The sequence below is a fragment of the Abramis brama genome (genome assembly GCF_963993115.1).
Source record: "Abramis brama genome assembly, chromosome: 1".
Classification (NCBI taxonomy): domain Eukaryota; kingdom Metazoa; phylum Chordata; class Actinopteri; order Cypriniformes; family Leuciscidae; genus Abramis; species Abramis brama.
The window spans coordinates 2,727,098-2,748,261 of record NC_139963.1 but is presented as its reverse complement, the minus strand read 5'-3'; the positions used below and the strand labels follow the sequence as shown (position 1 = coordinate 2,748,261).

General features: G+C 39.7%; 3 protein-coding genes across 5 annotated transcripts in view; 2 read left to right on the top strand and 1 right to left on the bottom strand.

Annotated features, from left to right (window-relative positions):
• The window catches only part of LOC311090940 (uncharacterized protein), an 846,260-nt gene that overhangs the window by 749,337 nt on the left and 75,759 nt on the right, over nt 1-21,164 (top strand). The window lies entirely within an intron of this gene.
• LOC311091333 (uncharacterized protein) overlaps nt 1-21,164 on the bottom strand; it is a 140,790-nt gene that overhangs the window by 112,103 nt on the left and 7,523 nt on the right. For 2 of the 3 annotated variants that reach the window (XR_014608047.1, XR_014608048.1), the window contains exons 2-3: nt 19,265-19,342; nt 17,856-19,059 (exon numbers count right to left, since the gene is read on the bottom strand). Coding sequence is in view for 1 of the 3 variants with exons in the window: in XM_084127226.1 (XP_083983352.1) it covers nt 10,800-10,848; nt 11,932-11,975; nt 12,113-12,186; nt 12,680-12,739 (227 nt within the window). In the remaining 2 variants the exon portion in view is untranslated. Of the gene's footprint in view, nt 1-10,470; nt 10,849-11,931; nt 11,976-12,112; nt 12,187-12,679; nt 12,740-17,855; nt 19,060-19,264; nt 19,343-21,164 lie in introns of those variants that run through there. The other variant, XM_084127226.1, reaches the window with a different exon arrangement.
• On the top strand, nt 5,185-8,589 carry LOC311091382 (uncharacterized protein). The gene is made up of 6 exons (XM_084127327.1): nt 5,185-5,209; nt 5,308-5,425; nt 5,667-5,771; nt 5,993-6,178; nt 6,412-6,588; nt 6,791-8,589. The coding sequence occupies exons 3-6, from the start codon at nt 5,723-5,725 to the stop codon at nt 7,006-7,008; spliced, it is 630 nt and encodes a 209-aa protein (XP_083983453.1). The 5' UTR covers nt 5,185-5,209; nt 5,308-5,425; nt 5,667-5,722; the 3' UTR covers nt 7,009-8,589.

The following is a 21,164-nucleotide window of genomic DNA, read 5'->3' as shown; positions in this document are numbered from 1 at the left end:
CCAACAATTAGTACTTTATCTGCAGTCAATATTAATTCTGATAGAAAGTCCGCAAATTCTTTGATAAAGTCTGTAGGTAGTGACGTAGGTGTGAAAAGGCAGACCAGAGAGGACCATATCATAAAAACTTCATTGGCATATGGTGAGGTGCAAGTATTCACATGTCAATCAGGACGCAAATCTCAGCCAGCTTGGCACTGTAAGTCAGAGACTTACACATGGATTCCCTGTCAATCACTATCAAATTGATTTGATAAATCAATCAAAGGGGTCATAAATCAACCCAAAAGTGACACATGGTATATGTTAATACTACTGGTTTTGTGTCACTTTTGAAACATAGACCACCAAACTGTGGGGCTTCCAGTGCATAGCTTTATCCTTTATTTTTTTCCATGGTAAAACTTAAAAGGATTTCTGTTTCTGGTTTTTAATAATTTTCCTTTGAATACTGTATGTTAAACTGTACCATCAGAAACACAACATGGTGGTTGATGTGTTACCTATGTTATTGACGTCACTGTAATGCTAAGCAATTCCAAATAAATTAGTGGAAGTGGAAGTGAAGCAATCGATGTCAGGTTCATGCTGCTTACAGTTCAAGATTATGTCCAGATAATGAGGAAAAAAACTTTTAGAGATTAATGGAATTGTCAGACATGTCAATTAGCCTATTATAGCCATAAGTCACTAATGAACACTGTATTATATGCTTGTGAGACATGAAAATTGTTATCTCGTTCCTTTCTATCTATATTTTCATTTGTTTCCGTTGTTGGCAGTTCCGTTGCTGAGGTTCCCACAGTTACCCAATCAAACTGTTCTCAACACTCATTTGGTAAGATGACACCTGACCTTACTGTAATTAAGCAAGTTAGCTATAAGCGTGAAAGGAATGATTATTTTCTTATTTCTGTCTTTAAGACAGTGAGATGCAGAAACTGCAGGACATTCTGACCTCAGCAGATGTTCAAGGCACCAGCAAGTATCCTTCTACATCCACATCATGGTGCTTGCGCCAATCTGTAGCCGAAGATGAGTGGCGGAAAGCAAGGACCTATCACATCAACTGCTTGCTGTCCTGCAATGTGGCTCCAGAAAATAACTGCAGCCACTGCACATCTCCTGCCGTCATTCGTTGCAGAGACTGCATGCCCCAAGAGTGGCTGTGTATGGATTGTGACGTACACATACACAAAAAACTCACCCTCCATAACAGGGAGTCCTGCATTTTGGGAATTTACAAGCCCATTGAGCCAACAGTGTGCTGTGTACAAAAAGATGGCAAATATTCACTGGTCAATCAAGGTAGTGTTCTGAACCTTTTTGGCAAAGTGATTAAAGTTGTATTATCTTAATTGGACATATTTTGTATGCTTTCTCACTAATTATTTAACTTCTCTTTTCAGTATGTTTATTGCCTACAGTGAGACCTGTCCAGTTATGTACTTGCGACCCTTCAAACGTCACAGAATCCGCTGGCAGAGCAATCATTTTGGTTTGCATAAATGGTATGAATTATGGTTTATATTTGTATTTATTCTTGTCCCTTTGTGTGTTACAATGTTCTATTTTTTGATTTTAGGTCGGTATGATTTGCACTTGCCAAACTTGCTGTGCAGATACATGAGCGACCTAATCAGCAGTGGGTATTGGCCAGCATCTGTGAATGCTGACACGCTGTTTTCCATAGATGTCTTCAGCTCATTTGAAGAAATGAAACTGTTGCACCAGGTTTATCGAGACAAGTTTTTTTGCGGATGTTGGAGAGGAGGACCTGTCTCTTTGGAAGGGTGAGATCAGTGTAGATCAAAGTTGCATCAAGTAGAGATGAGAGAATATTAGTGTAGCTATTTCATTTTACTCTTTACTAATCGAATGTACAGGCTGGGAAAATACATGGAGACGTATTCCAAAGAAGCTTCATGGAATACACATTCTGCCAGTACCAGTGTGAGAAAATGGCCAGTGTAGAGCACTTCACCTGCCCGGCATGTACACCCAACATGCTTGCTCTTTGTGCAGATGGCAACAGAAAAGTGTACCGATTTCGGCAGTCAAAAGGGTTAGTTGTTTTACACTTGTAGTTGTTTTACTTAATGTAAAATTAACAGAACATATAATGTCTGACACTGAACATATATTTTTTCTTATTCTATCAAGATCAGAGGAACCCTATTTTGATGGCACCTTCATTGCCAAGGACACTGATGTACACCATTTTGTCGATGAGATCAGAAGTAAAATCAAAAGTGTTAGTAAAATAAGTTGTTTTTTTGCACCTTTGATTTATATCCAAAATTTGCAATGTATGATTGTTTTATTAAATAGATAATTTATCCCTAGTTGGTGTAAGCTTATATAATACACTTAGTTTGTTACTAGCACTTTGAGCATGGTGCACTCTTACAAACAATCTTGTGTTGAGGTTTAAATTAGATAATGGTAAGTGTGGTGGCATCCAAAGTGGCTAGTTTAGTCATTCATTATGTAATAGCAGATCTCTGCAAGAGATAGTGACTATGCATGCAGTTTGTCACCCTGCCTTTCAACTAGTTTGTGTAGCTAGAGTAGAGAAAGTAGAAGATGCATTTTCTGAAGCTCCTCTTTAGTAGTAGTTTGAAAGTAAACCTTTATTGTCACCGATCATTACAAAGATGCCAGTTGGTGTGATGTAACCTGACTCATCCTGATGGATGAAGTAACTAGTTAGAAAAAATAGCAACTTTCAGTTTAAACCAGAATTATTGCGTCATGCAGACTGCCGGCAAAGGGATCTGTGGAGCCAGTCAGTGGTCTGCTGCACGCGTAACGGCCAGAAGGGCAAGCAAACTGGATGAAGAGGGCCTTGAGGTGGTTGTTTGCAGACATGGAGTGCTACTCAAGGCTCTTAACATGTACAGGGGGGAAATATTTGCTTATCCGCTGTACCTGCAGTAGGAGCTCCAAGCAGCCACAAACGGACAGTTCTATTGCACAGATATTGCTTGCAAGTATTGGCCTTACCTCGAGAAGTTGTCAGTCTCCATGTTGGAACTCAGACCTTTACTGCAGATGAGACCATTCCTTTCTGTCATGCATGCCAAGGCTCATTCAACCAAGTGTGAGGTACTGCATATTCTTTATCATACCATTTTAAAATATTTTTTTTTTTGTATTACTTATATAATACACTGTATATGACTATAATTTAAGTGCCATGCTGATTTGTAAGATAATCTAGAGTGGCAAAAATCAGGAAGGTGCTGGCACAACTGCAGGGGAGGAGGTCGAAATGGTAAACAGCTACTTGTCTCGTTGTGCCCTCGCAACTAAGTACATGACAAAATCTGGTAATTATTGCTCATTTATATTATTTTAGGAAACCTGTCTTTTATGTATTTTTATTCTAACTGTCTAATACTTTGTACTGAGATTACAAATATTGTATAATATAGCAAATATACAGCTGTAAATATTCTAATATCAGGGTGTCCGCGGGGTTGTAAAAAGTATTAAAAGGTAGTAAATGAAATTAGCCAAAATTAAGGCCATTAAAAAGTATTAAAAAGTAATAAACGTCATCTGTCGAGGTATTAAATTTTCGAACCCCCATCCAACTAAGCCTATGAGTTTAAATTTGTGTTAAGTGCAGGCCTTTCTTCTAAAATTCGCGTGGATTTATTTATATGTTGCGAGTAGGACCTGAGCGATATCATGTGACGTGGTTTTTGTTCGCGCGCGCGCTGAAACAAACTGGGCATGCGGCTGGCTTTCTGCCAAACCTGTTCGCGAGTTCGCTTCTATTTCAGTCATTTAAGAGACATCAAGGGTTTCTGCTGCATTGATATTTTTTTTGGCGGCCGCCAAAGCGCATTTTTGTCCCGCCAAAGCCTTATTTGATCGGTGAGTAGCCTAATGTAGATGACTGCCTGCGCTCGTGACAGTGTGCATGACAAACTGAAAGAACGAGCAGAGAGAGAGCCCCGATCGCGCGCGCGCACTCTCTCCTCTCTTGCTCTCTCTCTCTCACACGTAGACGTCCGCTAATGGCACATAGCATAATTCGCGAACTAATGACTCATTTGAACCGATTCACTTTAATGAATGGTTAAAACTGATCTGTCCGACACTGAACTCACGAGACTTCTGAATCGGTGTGTAACAGATCGGTAACATTTTACAATATGGTTCCATTTATTAAACTCTAGTCAACTACATGAATTAACATTAACTATTAATAAACTGCACTTCTACAGCATTAATTAATCTTTCTTAATGCTAATTTCACCATTTACTAGTAGCCTACATTATTGAAATCAAAAGTTGTATTTGTTAACATTAGTTAATGCACTGTTAAGTAACATGAACAAACAATTCATGTATTCATGTATGTACGTAGTATTTTCAGGTTATTTATATCATAATGTGTAGAAACATTACCAAAAAAAAAAAATAATTATTTAGTTTAGAAAAAAAGGTGAAATCAGAAAAAAAAAGTGCAAAGCAAGTTATCTAATAGCTATTTTAGAAAGTAGAAAATTAGACTATTAGTTAAAATAAACTTTTTAATGCTATACTTTTTTATTCTACTTTTTGATATTGATATGATAATAGACCAAAATAATTATTAGGTCTAGCAAAGAAGGATTTTATCTTACAAAGCTATGAAATCAAGTGGCAAAATCACAGCTTTAAAAAAAAAAGAAAGAAAAAAAAAGAAAAAGAAAAGAGGGCAAGAAAGGATCGGCCACCAATCTCTATCTGTCTCTGTGTTGGTTTTTGAGTCCAGGGTTGAAGTTAAGTTATAATCACCTCATTAAATTGTGATATATATCATGTAATAATAATGTAATAATAATGTTTTGTTATTTTTGGAAAGATATTTCATTACTTTACACCGCTAAAGTTGCATCTTGAAGTCGTGCTGGTGTTAAAAAATATTGTGAAGGTATTAAAAAAGGTATTAAAAGGTATTAAATTCAACTTAAGAATTTCTGTATATACCCTGAATATACAGTAGGCTACATTAATAAAACTGCATTACATCTCTCTTAAATTAAAAATCAATTGTCAATGCGTGAATGAACTGCAATACCATGCGCATTAATGGGACTTTCCTCCATCACATCATTTTGTTGTTTAAAGCCAGGAATGATATGCTGCTATTGGGTGGAACTGACGGAAGTGGGAAGGCCTTCATCTTGCACTATCCAGCAGATACATCAAGGTATTATGTTATGTCTGAGTTATGTATACAAAGCTTTTCTCAATTTTCCTCACTTTTTAAGATTGCAAAGTCAAAAATCTTTCTTTTTTTTACACCAGACTTTGAAAAAGGCTGAGGCTGAGTCTCAGAAACTGGAGGATTTGAGCAGTGAACTGGGGTGTCCTGAGAACATCGTGCATCAGTGGGTACATGATGTCAGACAATGGGCTACTGACGGTACAGTATTTTATGGACATTCTTCAACAACATGTAGTTTACTAATACTGCAATTTTATAAGTGAGAATCTTTGCCATGCATAAGGATTAAGTAAGGGGGCGTTGTCCTGTTTTTGTTTGATATAAACTTGTGGGCTTGTAAAACTCTTTTGACACTGTTAACAGTGATTTGGGGCTCTAAATAAACTTGAACTTCCAAGACATCATAATAATTTACTTGTATTATTGTTGTTGCTTTAAGATTCTGTAGGTACCAGATGTGATGACCAACATAACCTTCAGAAATCAATTGAACAAATGTTTCTTGGTGTTCATCAAAAAAAAGCCAGCCTTTATAATCACACTGGTATGTTGAAAACTCATCTAATATTTGTGTCTTTTTTATTACTTGCAGATGTCTAATTGCAGTGGATTGTTTTGGTATTATAGTGTTTTTAGGTCCTTAATTTTAAAATGTCTTCCTTTTAATTTTACAGATATTAGGCCTATAATGCCTTTTAATAACTTTCTGATATCTGTATACACATGCTTGTGCATCATGTTTTCTGTGTTTTTAAAATTTTATAGATGGCAACAAAATTCGACACTTGCGTCGAAGAAAATTGTGGGAAGAGAAGAGAAAACTCCTGCAAACAATCAAGCTCTACAATGAGCAGGTGCCAGATGAGGAGCGCATCGTTGAGGAGAAGGTGGAGAGCGGTTTCTCCGTGGGGGAAGACAGTCTAATATGGCCGTGGGAAGTGCACAGCAGTGGTAAGTAGCAATTTCTCTCTAAGGTGTGTGTGTGTGTGTGTGTGTGTGTAAACTAATGATATGTTGTATATGCTACTGTAAACATATGCCACATTTTATCTGATTAAATTTCTATTACATTTTTGCACTCTGCACCAGTATATGGGATGTTCATGCACTACTTGGGTTTTGCCTGCTGTTTAGACTGTACAGGTCAAATTTTAATCCAAGGGATGTTATTTGTGTGACTTCAGAATCCAGCAACATCCTCACCAAGAAGAAGATTTTTGATGTGTACATGTCAAAAGTGCGGCTTCAAGAGGAAAAGATCATTGTGATGAGGGAGATGAGACAGCACTGCACCTATCTCAGAGAGCTGTCTGGAAACATTAGGACAGTGATATCAGAAATGTCTTCTGGCAGAAACAGTGGTGCTAACTTTTATTACATTCTTGCTGTAATGCTTTTGGGCATCCTATAAAACCCCACTCATTTTGAGATCCTCAAGTGTTACATTATGGATTCCTTGTGGCTGGATCTAAATGGTCTGTAGTTCTTTAGTAAAGTCAGTTAATGAATAGCTCAACAACAATGGAAGTATTGTCATGCCTCGCTTTTAATTTTTCCTTCTAGGCAGTTTAAGTGAAGAGGGTCATCACGGGCTCCTGTGTCTTCTTCAGAAAAGGCTTGCAGATGTAGAGGAGAAGTTCCAAGTCGTTTGCTCAAGTTACAGCCTGGCTTTAGGACCAAATGCTGCTTCTCTGCTGGAGGATGGGCCCGAGGAGATACCAGAGGACCATGAAGAAGTTGATTTTGAGAGTTCAGATGACAGTGATTTTGAGGCAGTGTAAATGAGTGCTTAACTGGTCGGATGCATTTAGACTGCGTGCGTGTCAATTATGACTGGACTGCAGGTGTGTTTCAAGGAAAACAAAAAAACGTTTTGAAGTGTAATGGATGTCTTATACAGTGCTTTTATTTTGGACTATTGTTACCTCAGTTCACAAACAGCAGGTCGGTTTTTAAGTTTCACCTCTGATGTTTCATGGACTATTTCTACAGTCAAGTGTGGTGCTAGAGTTTGCGAATGACAACAGCCTCTTGCAGTTGTGACTTTCCCAAGCTTTGCCCATCTCATCTTGTCAACATAATGACCTTTACTGTACAAAAATGTTACACTTACATTAATGTAATAGTTTGATTGTTTTATTCACAGTGATTGTGGATACTTTTGGAATGAACCATTTACTGTACATGTCACTACATTAAATACTTTCCAGAAATGACTGATCAATACCCATAGTTGAGTCTTAAGTGTAGTATTTCCTGTTGTTATTGCTGCTGTTATCTTGCCAAGAAAAGGCATTAATTGAGGTAACTATAAACATATGTTGTACATGCATGCAAACTAGTTCATGCTGAGCTGTTGTTTTGATTTGTCTTCTTGAAAATAAGATGTTAAATTACTGATTTTTCATTTTCATCTTAACATTGTATGCCAGTTGTTCACAGGATAAATTACACAGGGTGTGTAATATCGCACAAAATAAGATTTTCACATGCTAATTGTCAAGTAGGTATATAGTTATGTGTTGTATTAATTAGTAAATACTAAATTATAGCCATAAATAAGATAAGTTTTTCATTATCCTGCTGAATAACTTTGCTCTGTATACAAGAATTAACACTAGACAACTGGTGTTGTAAATATCAACTTACAATTATAGGCTATTTTCTTTAATTCATGTCTACCATTTTATACATACATATATTTATGTATGAATGTCCTTGTGGTCTTTGTATCACATATCACTTTGTTCTTTAGGCCTACATAAAAAAATAAAAAAGTGCTAATGTAAATAATGTTATTTTTATCATTATTTTCTGTATAAAAACATAAGTTAAAAATATTTAGCATAAAGAAACCGAATAGAATAGGTTCATTGGAGACTCTAAAATTGCCCTAGGTGTGAATGGGAGTGTGAGTGGTTGTGTGATGGACTGGCGACCAGTCCAGAGTGTACCCTGCCTCTCCAAAATGTCAGCGAAAACGCCCCTAGCATCTAGTGCCTGGATTTCAACATGAAAACACAAATTTTAATAAAGGTGATGACATATTTTTAAATTATTTGTTGGCGATATCAGTTATTCATATTTCTTTGCCTAACACATTATTTTTTTTTTTTACTTCCGTTTCTGTGGTCAGGCTACGCGCCTGCGCCATTACGGTTACCTTAGCAACTAGTATGAATCTCCCAAACAAGCAATTTTGGCTAATAATAATAACCATAAGACGATGTTTTTGGGCTGAATTAATACAACACGTATTGTGCTTTTGCAGTAGCATGTCTGTTAGGAAGTTACTTTATACTATAGTTCTTTTTGAAACCCTACTTACTCACAACCCTAGTTTGCCAACCAGAAGAACTACATATTTAACGGGCTGTCTATCACGTTGTAATCTGCTGCAGCAGGGAATTGTAGTTTTGTTTTTGGAAATTACTAAAACATGTAAATGGAGGTCTGGACTATTAAACTGAGAGTGCACTCATGGGTATGGGTGGATGTGAAACACAGTAGTTTGGTCAAAATTTTAAATTATAAATAATAACTAGGTGAGATTCAGTTTTTACAATTTTTGGTGATGTCCCCTATTGGTGATCGCACCAAACGGTAGCCCTCATGATGGAAGAGTTCAAGAGCTTTATATAACAGTTGGTTTCATCATTGTAGCCCATTCAGTTGCTGAATTATAAGACTCACAACATGCATCAATGTCAAAGTTCAGAGGTCAATATTTCAAAGCAGGAGCCAGGTACAGCCTTCAGATTGCAATGCTGTTACTCGGCTGATCAACACCTTTCCAGTGATGTGTTTGGTTTAATCATAATAATGAAATACGACAAAATAAAAAAATTCACTCTGCCCACTCAGCCCTTGTGTCATGCATGCATTTCAAAGACACATGAAGTGGTCTAATGTATAAATGTTAATTAAAATGTATATGTTGGACACAGTAGCCAAGTTCATTAATGAAATGTTTATTTTGACTTATTTGAATCACAGATGTCACTGTGGGCCTCTTGGAAAGTTTCTTTTACGCAAACCCTAACCTAATAAAAAAGTGTTTCAGAGTGACCTGATTTAATATGAATTAAAATACAGAGGTGAGTTACATTAAAAATGATTACAGATATCCAGTGTCCATCCTCCCATCCCATACTTTTATAGTTCATAATTAAGTGTTTTTATTCTGTGGTCATATGGCTAAGTGGCTACATAGACATTTGTCATCTAATTTACCTTACATATGTAATTTTATTACACTTCCCATTGCAAGAGCAATACAGTAATTAGATTTACTAATTACTTTTGTGTTACTTTGAAATCTCACACCAGCCTATACCACAAGCAGAGCAAGATACCAAATCATGAGGTCTGATTCAAGGTGTTTCACAAAAAAACATATTAAAACATGGTCCTTGATCAAAAGACACCTCAGCTCTCATGATCTCTTTCAAAAGTCCAGTGCTCATGTAACTGAAGTAAAGATAATTTGATTACAATAGTAACTGTAATGTGATTTCTAAGATTATAAATGTAATCCTGTACATTACCTTGTTAAAGAAAGACATCTGTTTGCATCTTAGTAAAAGTAATCTATACACTGTTGGTAATAACAGTGCCATCTGAAGAGGAAGGGGAATCCAGGGACAGCTCCATCCAGGACAAAGTAAAGTCACAAACTGTATGTCATAATGACACGACACATACAATGCTTTATGAGGTCACTGACACACTTTTAAAACCATTTTTATTGAACAAAACTTCACAATGTGATTGGTAGGACTTGCAACAGTTCACATTATTTTTAATTATGGTACGATTACTCAACACATTATGTAATGTAGTTTTACATATATTTAAAACATTTATTTGTTATTTCCCAAATTTGTCAATCTTTATGTAAAAAAGCTTTGTATAGTTGTATAACAGGTTGCCATTTAGAATCATGGTATGCAAAGGCATTTCCATTGTTTGACAGATGAAATGTGTAGGCAAAATATGTGATCAATTAATTAGTGTGTATGATTGATGTTTCAATAGCCCAACACTGACAGGACATCATGTGTTATTCATAGGAGAGACAGTATGGTTTCTACAGTATATAGAGAAAAGTTAAGGATCAAAAGCTACGAATGTTTATTTTATTTTATAAAACTATTCTCTGAATAAATTCCCATTTATATTTTATGTTGTCTTGGATGCTCATATAATGAAGTGTACAATTCAATAAATAGTGTGTCTGAAAATAAAGAACAAATTCATTCCTCAATGTTTTATTGATGAAAGCACAGTAAACAATGACAAATCATAACTAAACTCGCACAAAACTGACAATAATTGGAGTGTAAAACATGAAAGTATTAATACCCAATATAAAGTGCAAAATGAAATACACCTGAAAAAGGCAATGAAAGGGTCCAGTCGCAAGAAGCGTTTATGTTCACAACAGTAAGAAGAAAGAAAGAAAGAAAGAAAGAAAGAAAGAAAGAAAGAAAGAAAGGCAAACTATCACAAAAAAAAAAAAAAAAAAAACATTACAGAGCTCCAGCACCTTCTTGGGCACCTGATGGGAGCACTAACAAGTGTCCATATCCGCCACCCACTCCAATGGACACTTCTTTCCACTGTAACACAATAAGGAAATATGCAATTAGATGTTTTGGTTCTGCACATGAACTGTAGACACAAAGACACACATTAAAGCTCCTGTAGCTGTTTTCCAATAGCTGTGTTTTAGTGGGGTTTCATTACATCACAGTAGGCTAATGTTAGTCAACTACAATGCAAGGAAAGCCTTAATTATTATTTTAAGACAAGAAAATCCTATAATCTGTTATGTTTCTGACATGAATCACTGTTTGGTGTGCACAATACTCCAAAGTGTTTTACATTTTTGGTAGGTTTATCTTCACTTGTTTTTTTCTTAGTAACTCAAAAATGAGGAATGTGAAGTCCACATTTTACTGTGAGACAACATATGTGACAAATGAAGATCACAAGCTGACACTAAATATATTGATCCAGTTATTAAGCAAGGCAGTAATGTTGTAACATACAATTTCTGTATCTCTGTATTGTAGATTTATGAGAATGAGGTCCTAAAATGAAAAATGTCACGATTACATTACTTTTGAGAAACTTCATTAAAAATGAGCTCCAGTGTAACTACAGATAAGCCATCCGCAAGGCAACAGTGGAATTCAAAGTTTTGAGTCTTAAATTGCGTTAGCCTTAAGGCAACAGGTCATGTCTCCTTTGCTTCTCTCTTGAAGCTCCAAATATATATATATATATATATATATATATATAGACTTCACATAATGCAGGCCGTGTAGTTTGGGCATAACATCTTAATCAAGAAAAAAAAAAGTGTCTTAGTAAGGTGTTGGGCCACCAAGAGCCACCATAACAACTTTTTGACTGGTTTTGGACACCGCCGTCATCAAAACACCAAATGAAAGCATATATTTTGGATGAATGGAGCTCCCCAGATTTCAGAGACTTAGAGAATCTATGCCAAAGAACATGAAACTCTTCTGGTGGCACGTAGTAGCCCAACACCTTATTAAGACACTTTGTGTTGGTTATAATAATATATTTATGAACTATATAGACAAATCTTACTTTAATCTTACCTAACATATGTCAATAGTCTGTACATGTTAAAATTAATTGGCTATGTGTTACCCATGAGAGGTCGTACATACCAGAGTTTGCATGGCTCCCACTCCACTTGCTTCCATTTTTGGCCCTAAAAATAGTGAGACTTTTTCAGTTTCAAATATTTGCTATGTTTAGCAGTTATACCAATCACCAATACTTTTTCAAGACCATTACACCAATAAAAGAACATTATGTAACCTGTATAGTGTTTTAGTGGTATTTAACCTTGATAACTCTGTATTTGGCAACCCTCTTCACAGGGTAATAATCCTGGCTCCCTGTCACTGTATGTCGGCATTCTGAAAGGAAAAAAATGTACATTCACAAAGCTTAACACTACAATAAACAAGCCATTATACAATTATTATAATGATACGTGGTTATTAAGCTAGCATGGGTTGTACTTAGTTACAGTTTTCATATTGTAGTTATTATGGAACAGAAGTTGTATTGAACACTGGTAATTTACTGTAATCAACACAAAGTTTAGGGCTGGGCAGTTGTGATAAATATATTGGCAAACAAAGACAAGTTAAATCCATGAATTCAAATGAATCTCTATTGTGCTGCCTGGGAGTTGTTAATCGCTTTCTCATAGCAGACTAACATGCTTTTGACTGTGAAAACCAAAACCCAAAAAAATGTATGTCACTTTCTGACTATGTATGCTATTATGTTGCCAGATAATTGCCAGAAGACTGTAGCTAGGTTATGCAGCTTATACTAATCAATGTTGTGGCATTCAGACCACACTCCTATTCAGAAAGCTGGACAAGCAGTACATCAACACACCTTTCCTTTTATTTGGCCGCACAGTAGTGGGAGCAGGGCAGCCTCCTTCCACACCTTCATCTGTTAAATACAGAGAAACATTTAAAATATGTAAAAAATATTTAAGCACAGTTTATAATGAAGACTGGGCTTTATTTGTCAAAATGTCTTTCCATGAACAACTAAAACTTTGTTTCAGGAATTGAAGGCAGCACACGGTGAGCACTTGATACATAAATGATGCATTATAGGTGAATTATTCCTTTAAGGATAACCAGGTTCTGCCATTAGCAGGCTAAAGCCGCTGAAGGACTTGTACAATCAGTTTGGAATAATGTCATCACAGTGAAGAAATCACAGCTGAAAATAGCCTATCATTCCAGAACTTTATAACCTTGAATAGACAGTTGATCTTGCAAATCAATTTCCATCAAAGTGTCTTTGGGAATTAGGGTTGCACGAAATTGACAAAATGTGATATTGGAATATTGATCATGAATATTGCGATAACGATATTTATTTAGATATTCTTAAACATATGTAAAAACACAAAAGTTGATTGGCCCCATTTCTGATATTTTTCGCCTCCGATCTCCATTTTTTCGTTGTCTCCCAGAGCCACGCTCATCATGTGGTGTTCTATAGGGTATGTTGCCCTGTCAAGTGCATGTGACAGGGCAACTGGCCAATGAAACAATTACTCTAAATCGAATACTACTAAGCCACACAGTCAACGGACGCATCTCTCCACAAAATAAACGAAATATTGCATACTTTCTGCAACATTTTTGTCACGACCGCCAAGGTAATAAGCACAGGATCCAAAGTGCAGCAAAGTGAGGTGTTTAATATCAAAAGGGTAATCCAAAAAGCGAAATCCAAAACAGGCAAAGGTCAGAATCCAGGTAGGCAAATAACAAAAACAAGAAACAGACAAGGCAGGGCAAAAACTCAGGCAACAGACGCGGTGTAACGTTAAACATTGATTCACAAAGAACACAAGACAAACAGGGCTTATATACATGAATGACAAGGGGATAACAAGAGACAGCTGGTGATACAAAATACAGACACCTGGGTGCTAATCACAGACAGAATTGTGGGAGATGAAGTTCCTAGTGCAAGACACCGTGGGGGTAAGGAGGACATCTAGTGGGTACCCGGGGAAACACAACCAGACACTGTGACATGACCCCCTCTCTACGGAGTGGCTCCCAGACACTCCAAGACGGAACACAGAACAAACCAAGAGATCAGGAGGGAGGTAACACGGTGGAGGATCCAGGGGAGGGACGGGGGACCAGGTCCATGCAGGGGAACAAACACGGGGGAACTAGGATAAGACAGGGGCCAGGGAAACATGGACAATAGGATGGGGAAACAGGGGAAAACCAAAAGTCTCTCAGGTGGCCGGGGCCAAGCGAACAGTCCATCGGGTGGCCGGGGCCAAGCGAACAGTCCATCGGGCGGCCAGGGCGGTGAAGACCCCTCGGGCGGCCAGGGCGGTGAAGACCCCTCGGGCGGCCAGGGCGGTGAAGACCCCTCGGGCGGCCAGGGCGGTGAAGACCCCTCGGGCGGCCATGGCACCGGAACAGACACCACCGGCTCAGGAACTGGAACTGGCACCACCGGCTCAGGAACTGGAACTGGCACCACCGACTCAGAAACAGTAACTGGCACCATCGACTCAGAAACAGTAACTGGCACCATCGACTCAGGCACTGGAACTGGCACCATCGACTCAGGCACTGGAACTGGCACCACCGACTCAGAAACAGTAACTGGCACCATCGACTCAGAAACAGTAACTGGCACCATCGACTCAGAAACAGTAACTGGCACCATCGACTCAGGCACTGGAACTGGCACCATCGACTCAGGCACTGGAACTGGCACCACCGACTCAGAAACAGTAACTGGCACCATCGACTCAGAAACAGTAACTGGCACCATCGACTCAGGCACTGGAACTGGCACCATCGACTCAGGCACTGGAACTGGCACCACCGACTCAGAAACAGTAACTGGCACCATCGACTCAGGCACTGGAACTGGCACCATCGACTCAGGCACTGGAACTGGCACCACCGACTCAGAAACAGTAACTGGCACCATCGACTCAGAAACAGTAACTGGCACCATCGACTCAGGCACTGGAACTGGCACCATCGACTCAGGCACTGGAACTGGCACCATCGACTCAGGCACTGGAACTGGCACCACCGACTCAGAAACAGTAACTGGCACCATCGACTCAGAAACAGTAACTGGCACCATCGACTCAGGCACTGGAACTGGCACCATCGACTCAGGCACTGGAACTGGCACCACCGACTCAGAAACAGTAACTGGCACCATCGACTCAGGCACTGGAACTGGCACCATCGACTCAGGCACTGGAACTGGCACCACCGACTCAGAAACAGTAACTGGCACCATCGACTCAGAAACAGTAACTGGCACCATCGACTCAGGCACTGGAACTGGCACCATCGACTCAGGCACTGGAACTGGCACCATCGACTCAGGCACTGGAACTGGCACCACCGACTCAGAAACAGTAACTGGCACCATCGACTCAGAAACAGTAACTGGCACCATCGACTCAGGCACTGGAACTGGCACCATCGACTCAGGCACTGGAACTGGCACCACCGACTCAGAAACAGTAACTGGCACCATCGACTCAGGCACTGGAACTGGCACCATCGACTCAGAAACAGTAACTGGCACCATCGACTCAGGCACTGGAACTGGCACTGGCCCCACCGGAACTGGCCCCACCGGAACTGGCCCCACCGGAACTGGCCCCACCGGAACTGGCCCCAACGGAACTGGCCCCACCGGAACTGGCCCCACCGGAACTGGCCCCACCGGAACTGGCCCCACCGGAACTGGCCCCACCGGAACTGGCCCCACCGGAACTGGCCCCACCGGAACTGGCCCCACCGGAACTGGCCCCACCGGAACTGGCACTGGAACTGGCACCACCGGCTCAGGCACTGGAACTGGCACCACCGGAACTGGCACTGGAACTGGCCCCACCGACTCAGGTTCAGGAACAGACACAGACTCCGGCTCAGGAACAGACACAGACTCCGGCTCAGGAACTGGAACAGACACAGACACAGACACAGACACAGGCTCCGGCTCCGGCTCAGGAACAGACACCACCGGTCCAAGTGTGTGCGTAGCCCACACACACCACATGGCTGTGGCCATAATGGCCAGTGTCGCGGTCACTGAGGGCTCAGGAATAGATGTCACCGGCTCAGGAACAGACACCACCGGCTCGGGAACAGACACCACCGGCTCAAGTGTGTGCGTAGCCCACACACACCACATGGCTGTGGCCATAATGGCCAGTGTCGCGGTCACTGAGGGCTCAGGAACAGACATCACCGGCTCAGACACAGGCTGTACGGCCATCTTGTCCATGGACACCGGCTCGGTAAACGTGACGGGAACACTTTCGGCGGCGGCCATCTTGTCCGAAGACACCGGCTCAGCAGACGTGACGTGAACAGTCTCTGGCTGGGCAGACGTGACGTGAACAGTCTCTGGCTGGGCAGACGTGACGTGAACAGTCTCTGGCTGGGCAGACGTGACGTGAACAGTCTCTGGCTGGGCAGACGTGACGTGAACAGTCTCTGGCTGGGCAGACGTGACGTGAACAGTCTCTGGCTGGGCAGACGTGACGTGAACCGTCTCTGGCTGGGCAGACGTGACGTGAACAGTCTCTGGCGTGACAGCAGGCTGTACGGGCATCATCTCGGACCCGTGGTCGAGGCCGAGAGGTTTCCTCCTCCTCCGCCGTCTCTGATGGTGAGTGGACGGCTCTGGACTAGGTGGAGCCCGCTGCGGGGAAACCTCTGGATCGATGTGCGGCCAGAACGGGTAATGGAACGGGATCTCCTCCCGCCCACCTCCACCTCCTCTGCGACCTCCGCGGGTACCGCGAAACTTTACCAGGCGGGTCCCCACGAAAGAATGTTCACGGGGGGGAACATTAACCGACTTGGTTTGCCCGGTGTTCTTGCGCTGTGGCTCAGGGGAGTTGACCGCCATTCTCTCCTCCATAATCGGAGCCCACAGTGCAAAGCATTCAAAAATGCTCATTCTGGGTTCTGGTGCTGATGGTCCTCCTTGTTCCCCTCTGGCAGCGGGGAAATTGCGGCGGGCGCTCATACTGCTTGGATCCTAGAGGGTGAATCAATCTGTCACGACCGCCAAGGTAATAAGCACAGGATCCAAAGTGCAGCAAAGTGAGGTGTTTAATATCAAAAGGGTAATCCAAAAAGCAAAATCCAAAACAGGCAAAGGTCAGAATCCAGGTAGGCAAATAACAAAAACAAGAAACAGACAAGGCAGGGCAAAAACTCAGGCAACAGACGCAGTGTAACGTTAAACATTGATTCACAAAGAACACAAGACAAACAGGGCTTATATACATGAATGACAAGGGGATAACAAGAGACAGCTGGTGATACAAAATACAGACACCTGGGTGCTAATCACAGACAGAATTGTGGGAGATGAAGTTCCTAGTGCAAGACACCGTGGGGGTAAGGAGGACATCTAGTGGGTACCCGGGGAAACACAACCAGACACTGTGACAATTTTCATATGATATTGCACAACGTGATATTGCAATAATGATAGTGAGTCAATATATTGTGCACCACGAATAGGAAGACACCGAAACACCCAAACAATGTCCTAAAATATGGGCAAACACAGGCATTATTGAAGTAATGAAACAGCAACAGATCATGGAATTTGATGAGAGGTTCTAATCATATAATCGTTTTAAAATGTATATACAGTGGTGGCCAAAATCAGTAGAACGGTTAGATTTTTTAATGTTTTAAAAGAAGACTTCCGGTCTCCAAGGCTCCAAGGATTTATTTGATCCAAAATACAGCAAAAAACAGTAATATTGTGAAATATTTTTACAATTTAAAAAAACTGTTTTCTATTTGATTATATTTTTAAACGTAATTCATTTCTGTGATCAAAGCTGCATTTTCAGCATCATTACTCCAGTCTTCTGTGTCACATGATACTTCAGAAATCATTCTAATATGATGATTTGATGCTCAAGAAACATTTATATATATATATATATATATATATATATATATATATATATATATATATATATATATATATATATATATCCAGATGCTGATAGCACCTCTGCTTCATACCATGAACATGCATAAACATGAACAAACATAGATAGACAAACTCATCAACACTCTTGACTTGTGTCACTGTCCCTTGAATGTGGTTTAAGCTTTCCCTCACAATCAGATTTAATGTGTGGGCAAAGCATGGCAAGTGCTTCCATTCAGCTTTCCGGAAAGCTGCTTTCATGTTGCTGGCATTGTCAGTAACACAAGCAACCACTTTGTTTGAGATTCTCACTCTTCACATGTCTTTGTAAGTTCGGCTGCCAGGTTGTCAGCAGTATGTGGGTCAGTGAATGAACAGCAGTCGAGAAGAGGTGATGAAAGAGTAAAATGTTCATCGATAAAATGACAAGTGACTGCCATAAAACTTGTAGTTGTCCGAGACGTCCAGGCATCAGTCGTCAGACACACAGCAGAGGCATTGCTGACTTTCACCTTCACCTCTTCTTTAATTCTGCTGTAGAGCTGTGGCATCAGAGTGTTTGATATAGTCTTTCGGTTCGGTAAAATGTATGATGGATCAATTGCCTTCTAGAATCTTCTAAATCCAGTGTCACTGAAGGTTGAAAAAGGTTAAAAATCCAGTGCAATCATTTTAGATAACTCCTCATCCACTTTGCTTTGTTTGACAGGGCCAATTGGTGTTCTCACAAAGCTTGTCATCTAACTCTGTCTCGTCCTTTGGACACTGGAGCCAGATGAGGACGCAGTAGAGGCCGTAACAGAGGAGACAGCAGCCGGAGAAGCACGACTACCTCAGGCTTATAAAAAAAAAGAAAAAAACTGAACTTCCGACATTGTCTATTTACTGTGTATTTTTGTCAAGTGCAACACAGTCAGTGACACACTGGGATAGACTATGAGGTGCCTGCCTTTTGGGAAGTGAATTTCCCCTTGCCCTTCCATAGCTGTGCTCTCTTCTTGAGCTTTGTGTTGGCCTCCCAGTAATGAGGGAACGCCTGTCTCCCAGTGGTGTTTTCAGACGAGCCACTGCTGTCGGCTGCACTCCAATGCTCGTTTGCACGCCTCTTCTCACCATCCTCCCAGCACCTGATCCGGCAGATAGCTGTGCTCTCTTCTTCAGCTTTTTGCCTGTGGGATTGTCCGGATGAGCCGTCTCCAGCTGAGCAGTCGTCACTATCGCCAGCCTCGTCCACTCCTCGGCTGGGCTCTCTGGGCTCTCCGCTGCAGCTGCACAAAGGGGATCTACATAATTTAAAGAGAAATTATATATGTTTTAATGAAACTATGGCTGATTGTCTAAATGGATTAATCTAACAGCCTATCACACAGTATAAATCAACATGACAACAGTCTCCTACACAAACTCAAACAGGTATGAGGCTCTCTGTGTTTTCAGCAACTGCACACACACACACACACACACACACACACACACACACAGTCTCACTGTATGAGGACACTCCACATGATCTTCATCTCCAGAGCTGCTCTTCAGAGTCACTTCACAAGCTTTCCCCCGTTTCATCTGAGAAAAACTACTGTTAAACACACACTGAAACTGTCTGATTACATTTAAAATGAAAGTTTTTATTCATTTCAAAACACATCATATTTGATGCAACATTTGTATTAAATCATAAAACATAGAATCCAGAAAAATATAATAAAACACACTTTAGGAAGAAAAATAAAAAATAAATGTGGGCCCTAAATTAAAAGGTAGCTTACTCTGTGGAGTTTAATTGTGAACAAACAAATTATGATGATATTTTTGGCCATATCCAGCTTTATTTTTGAATTATGAATCATTTGTGTCCTAATACAAAACAAAAGGATTGAATGTATAATAAATGCAAACCTCAGGATGTCAGTCATTTAAATGAATGAATGAATGAAATCTTTATTTCGAATAATTAATAAAATAATAATAAAATAAAAAAGACAGCAATGCGTATGAAGTATCCATACAAATAAATAAACACAAAAGAAAAATAACAATTTTTTTTTTTTTTTTGCATAATAATCAACCTGTTCGAAAAGGGATAGGTAGAAGCCCTAGGCTTATCAAGACCTACCCCCAGTAACTACCCAAACCAATTCACAATCGAACAAGATAAATCAAACATAACGTTTTAAATAATAAAAAAAAAAACTAAATACTAACTACTAAATTAAAATAATGCTTTATCTTGATATTAAGATAAGGAAAAAAAAGCATAAACAAAAACCATTATCAAGCAGCATTTACAACCATAATGAATTATCATTCACCCTCTCCACTTCTGTACTTATCAAAAATACAACTTTTGTACCTTTTTTTAAATTGCAACATATTAACACTTTGTTTGATCGAACTGCTCAGACCATTCCACAAAAGCACCCCACAAATCGAAATACACATACTTTTGAGTTTTGTCCGAGTCCTATGTTGACTCAAATTTAAATCCCCTCTCAAGTTATAACCCCCAACCATATCTGTAAATAACTGTTGTATGTTTCCAGGCAACTGTTTATTTATTGCTTTATAAATTAATTGAGCGGTCTTAAATTTAACGAGATCATTAAACTTTAGAGTGTGCAATTTTAAATATAGTAAATTAGTATGCTCATGATATCCTACCTTATTTACTATCCTAATTGCTCTTTTTTGTATTGTGCTTAATGTTTGTAAGGTGGTTTTGTAGGTGTTGCCCCATACTTCAACACAATAATTTAAATAAGGCAACACAAGTGAACAATACAAAATAAAAAGTGCTTTTTTACTCAATACATGCCTTGCTTTCCCCATTACTCCAATACTCTGCGCTACTTTTGTTCTAACATATTTGATATGGGGTTTCCAACAAATTTTATGATCAAGAATCACACCCAAAAATGTATTTTCATACACTCTTTCTATTTTAACATTATTAATCATAACTTTTACTTGTGTGTCAGTTTTACGATTACCAAACAGCATAAATTTGGTTTTATCTAGATTTAACGATAATTTAAGTCAAACCATATTTTTAACTTATTAATTTCTGATGTGACCACCTCCAAAAGCTGCTTCAGATTTTCCCCTGAACAGAATATATTAGTATCATCAGCAAAAATCACAAATTTTAAGAGGTTAGTCACCCTACATATGTCATTTATGTACAGAATAAATAATTTTGGACCCAATATTGACCCCTGTGGTACTCCACAGGTGATACCCAAGCACTCCGATCTGTACTCCCCCATTTGAACAAATTGTAGTCTGTTACTTATGTAACTTTTCATCCAATCTAATGCAACTCCTCTGATACCATACTTTTCCAGTTTATTGATTAACAAACGATGATCGATTGTATCGAAAGCTTTTT

Coding starts and splice junctions, on each gene's coding strand:
- LOC311091382 (XM_084127327.1), top strand. CDS start 5,723: ATGTTTCTTGGTGTTCATCAAAAAAAAGCCAGCCTTTATAATCACACT. Junction 6,179..6,411: donor GTGGGAAGTGCACAGCAGTG/GTAAGTAGCAAT, acceptor GTGTGACTTCAG/AATCCAGCAACATCCTCACC. Junction 6,589..6,790: donor GTCTTCTGGCAGAAACAGTG/GTGCTAACTTTT, acceptor TTTTCCTTCTAG/GCAGTTTAAGTGAAGAGGGT.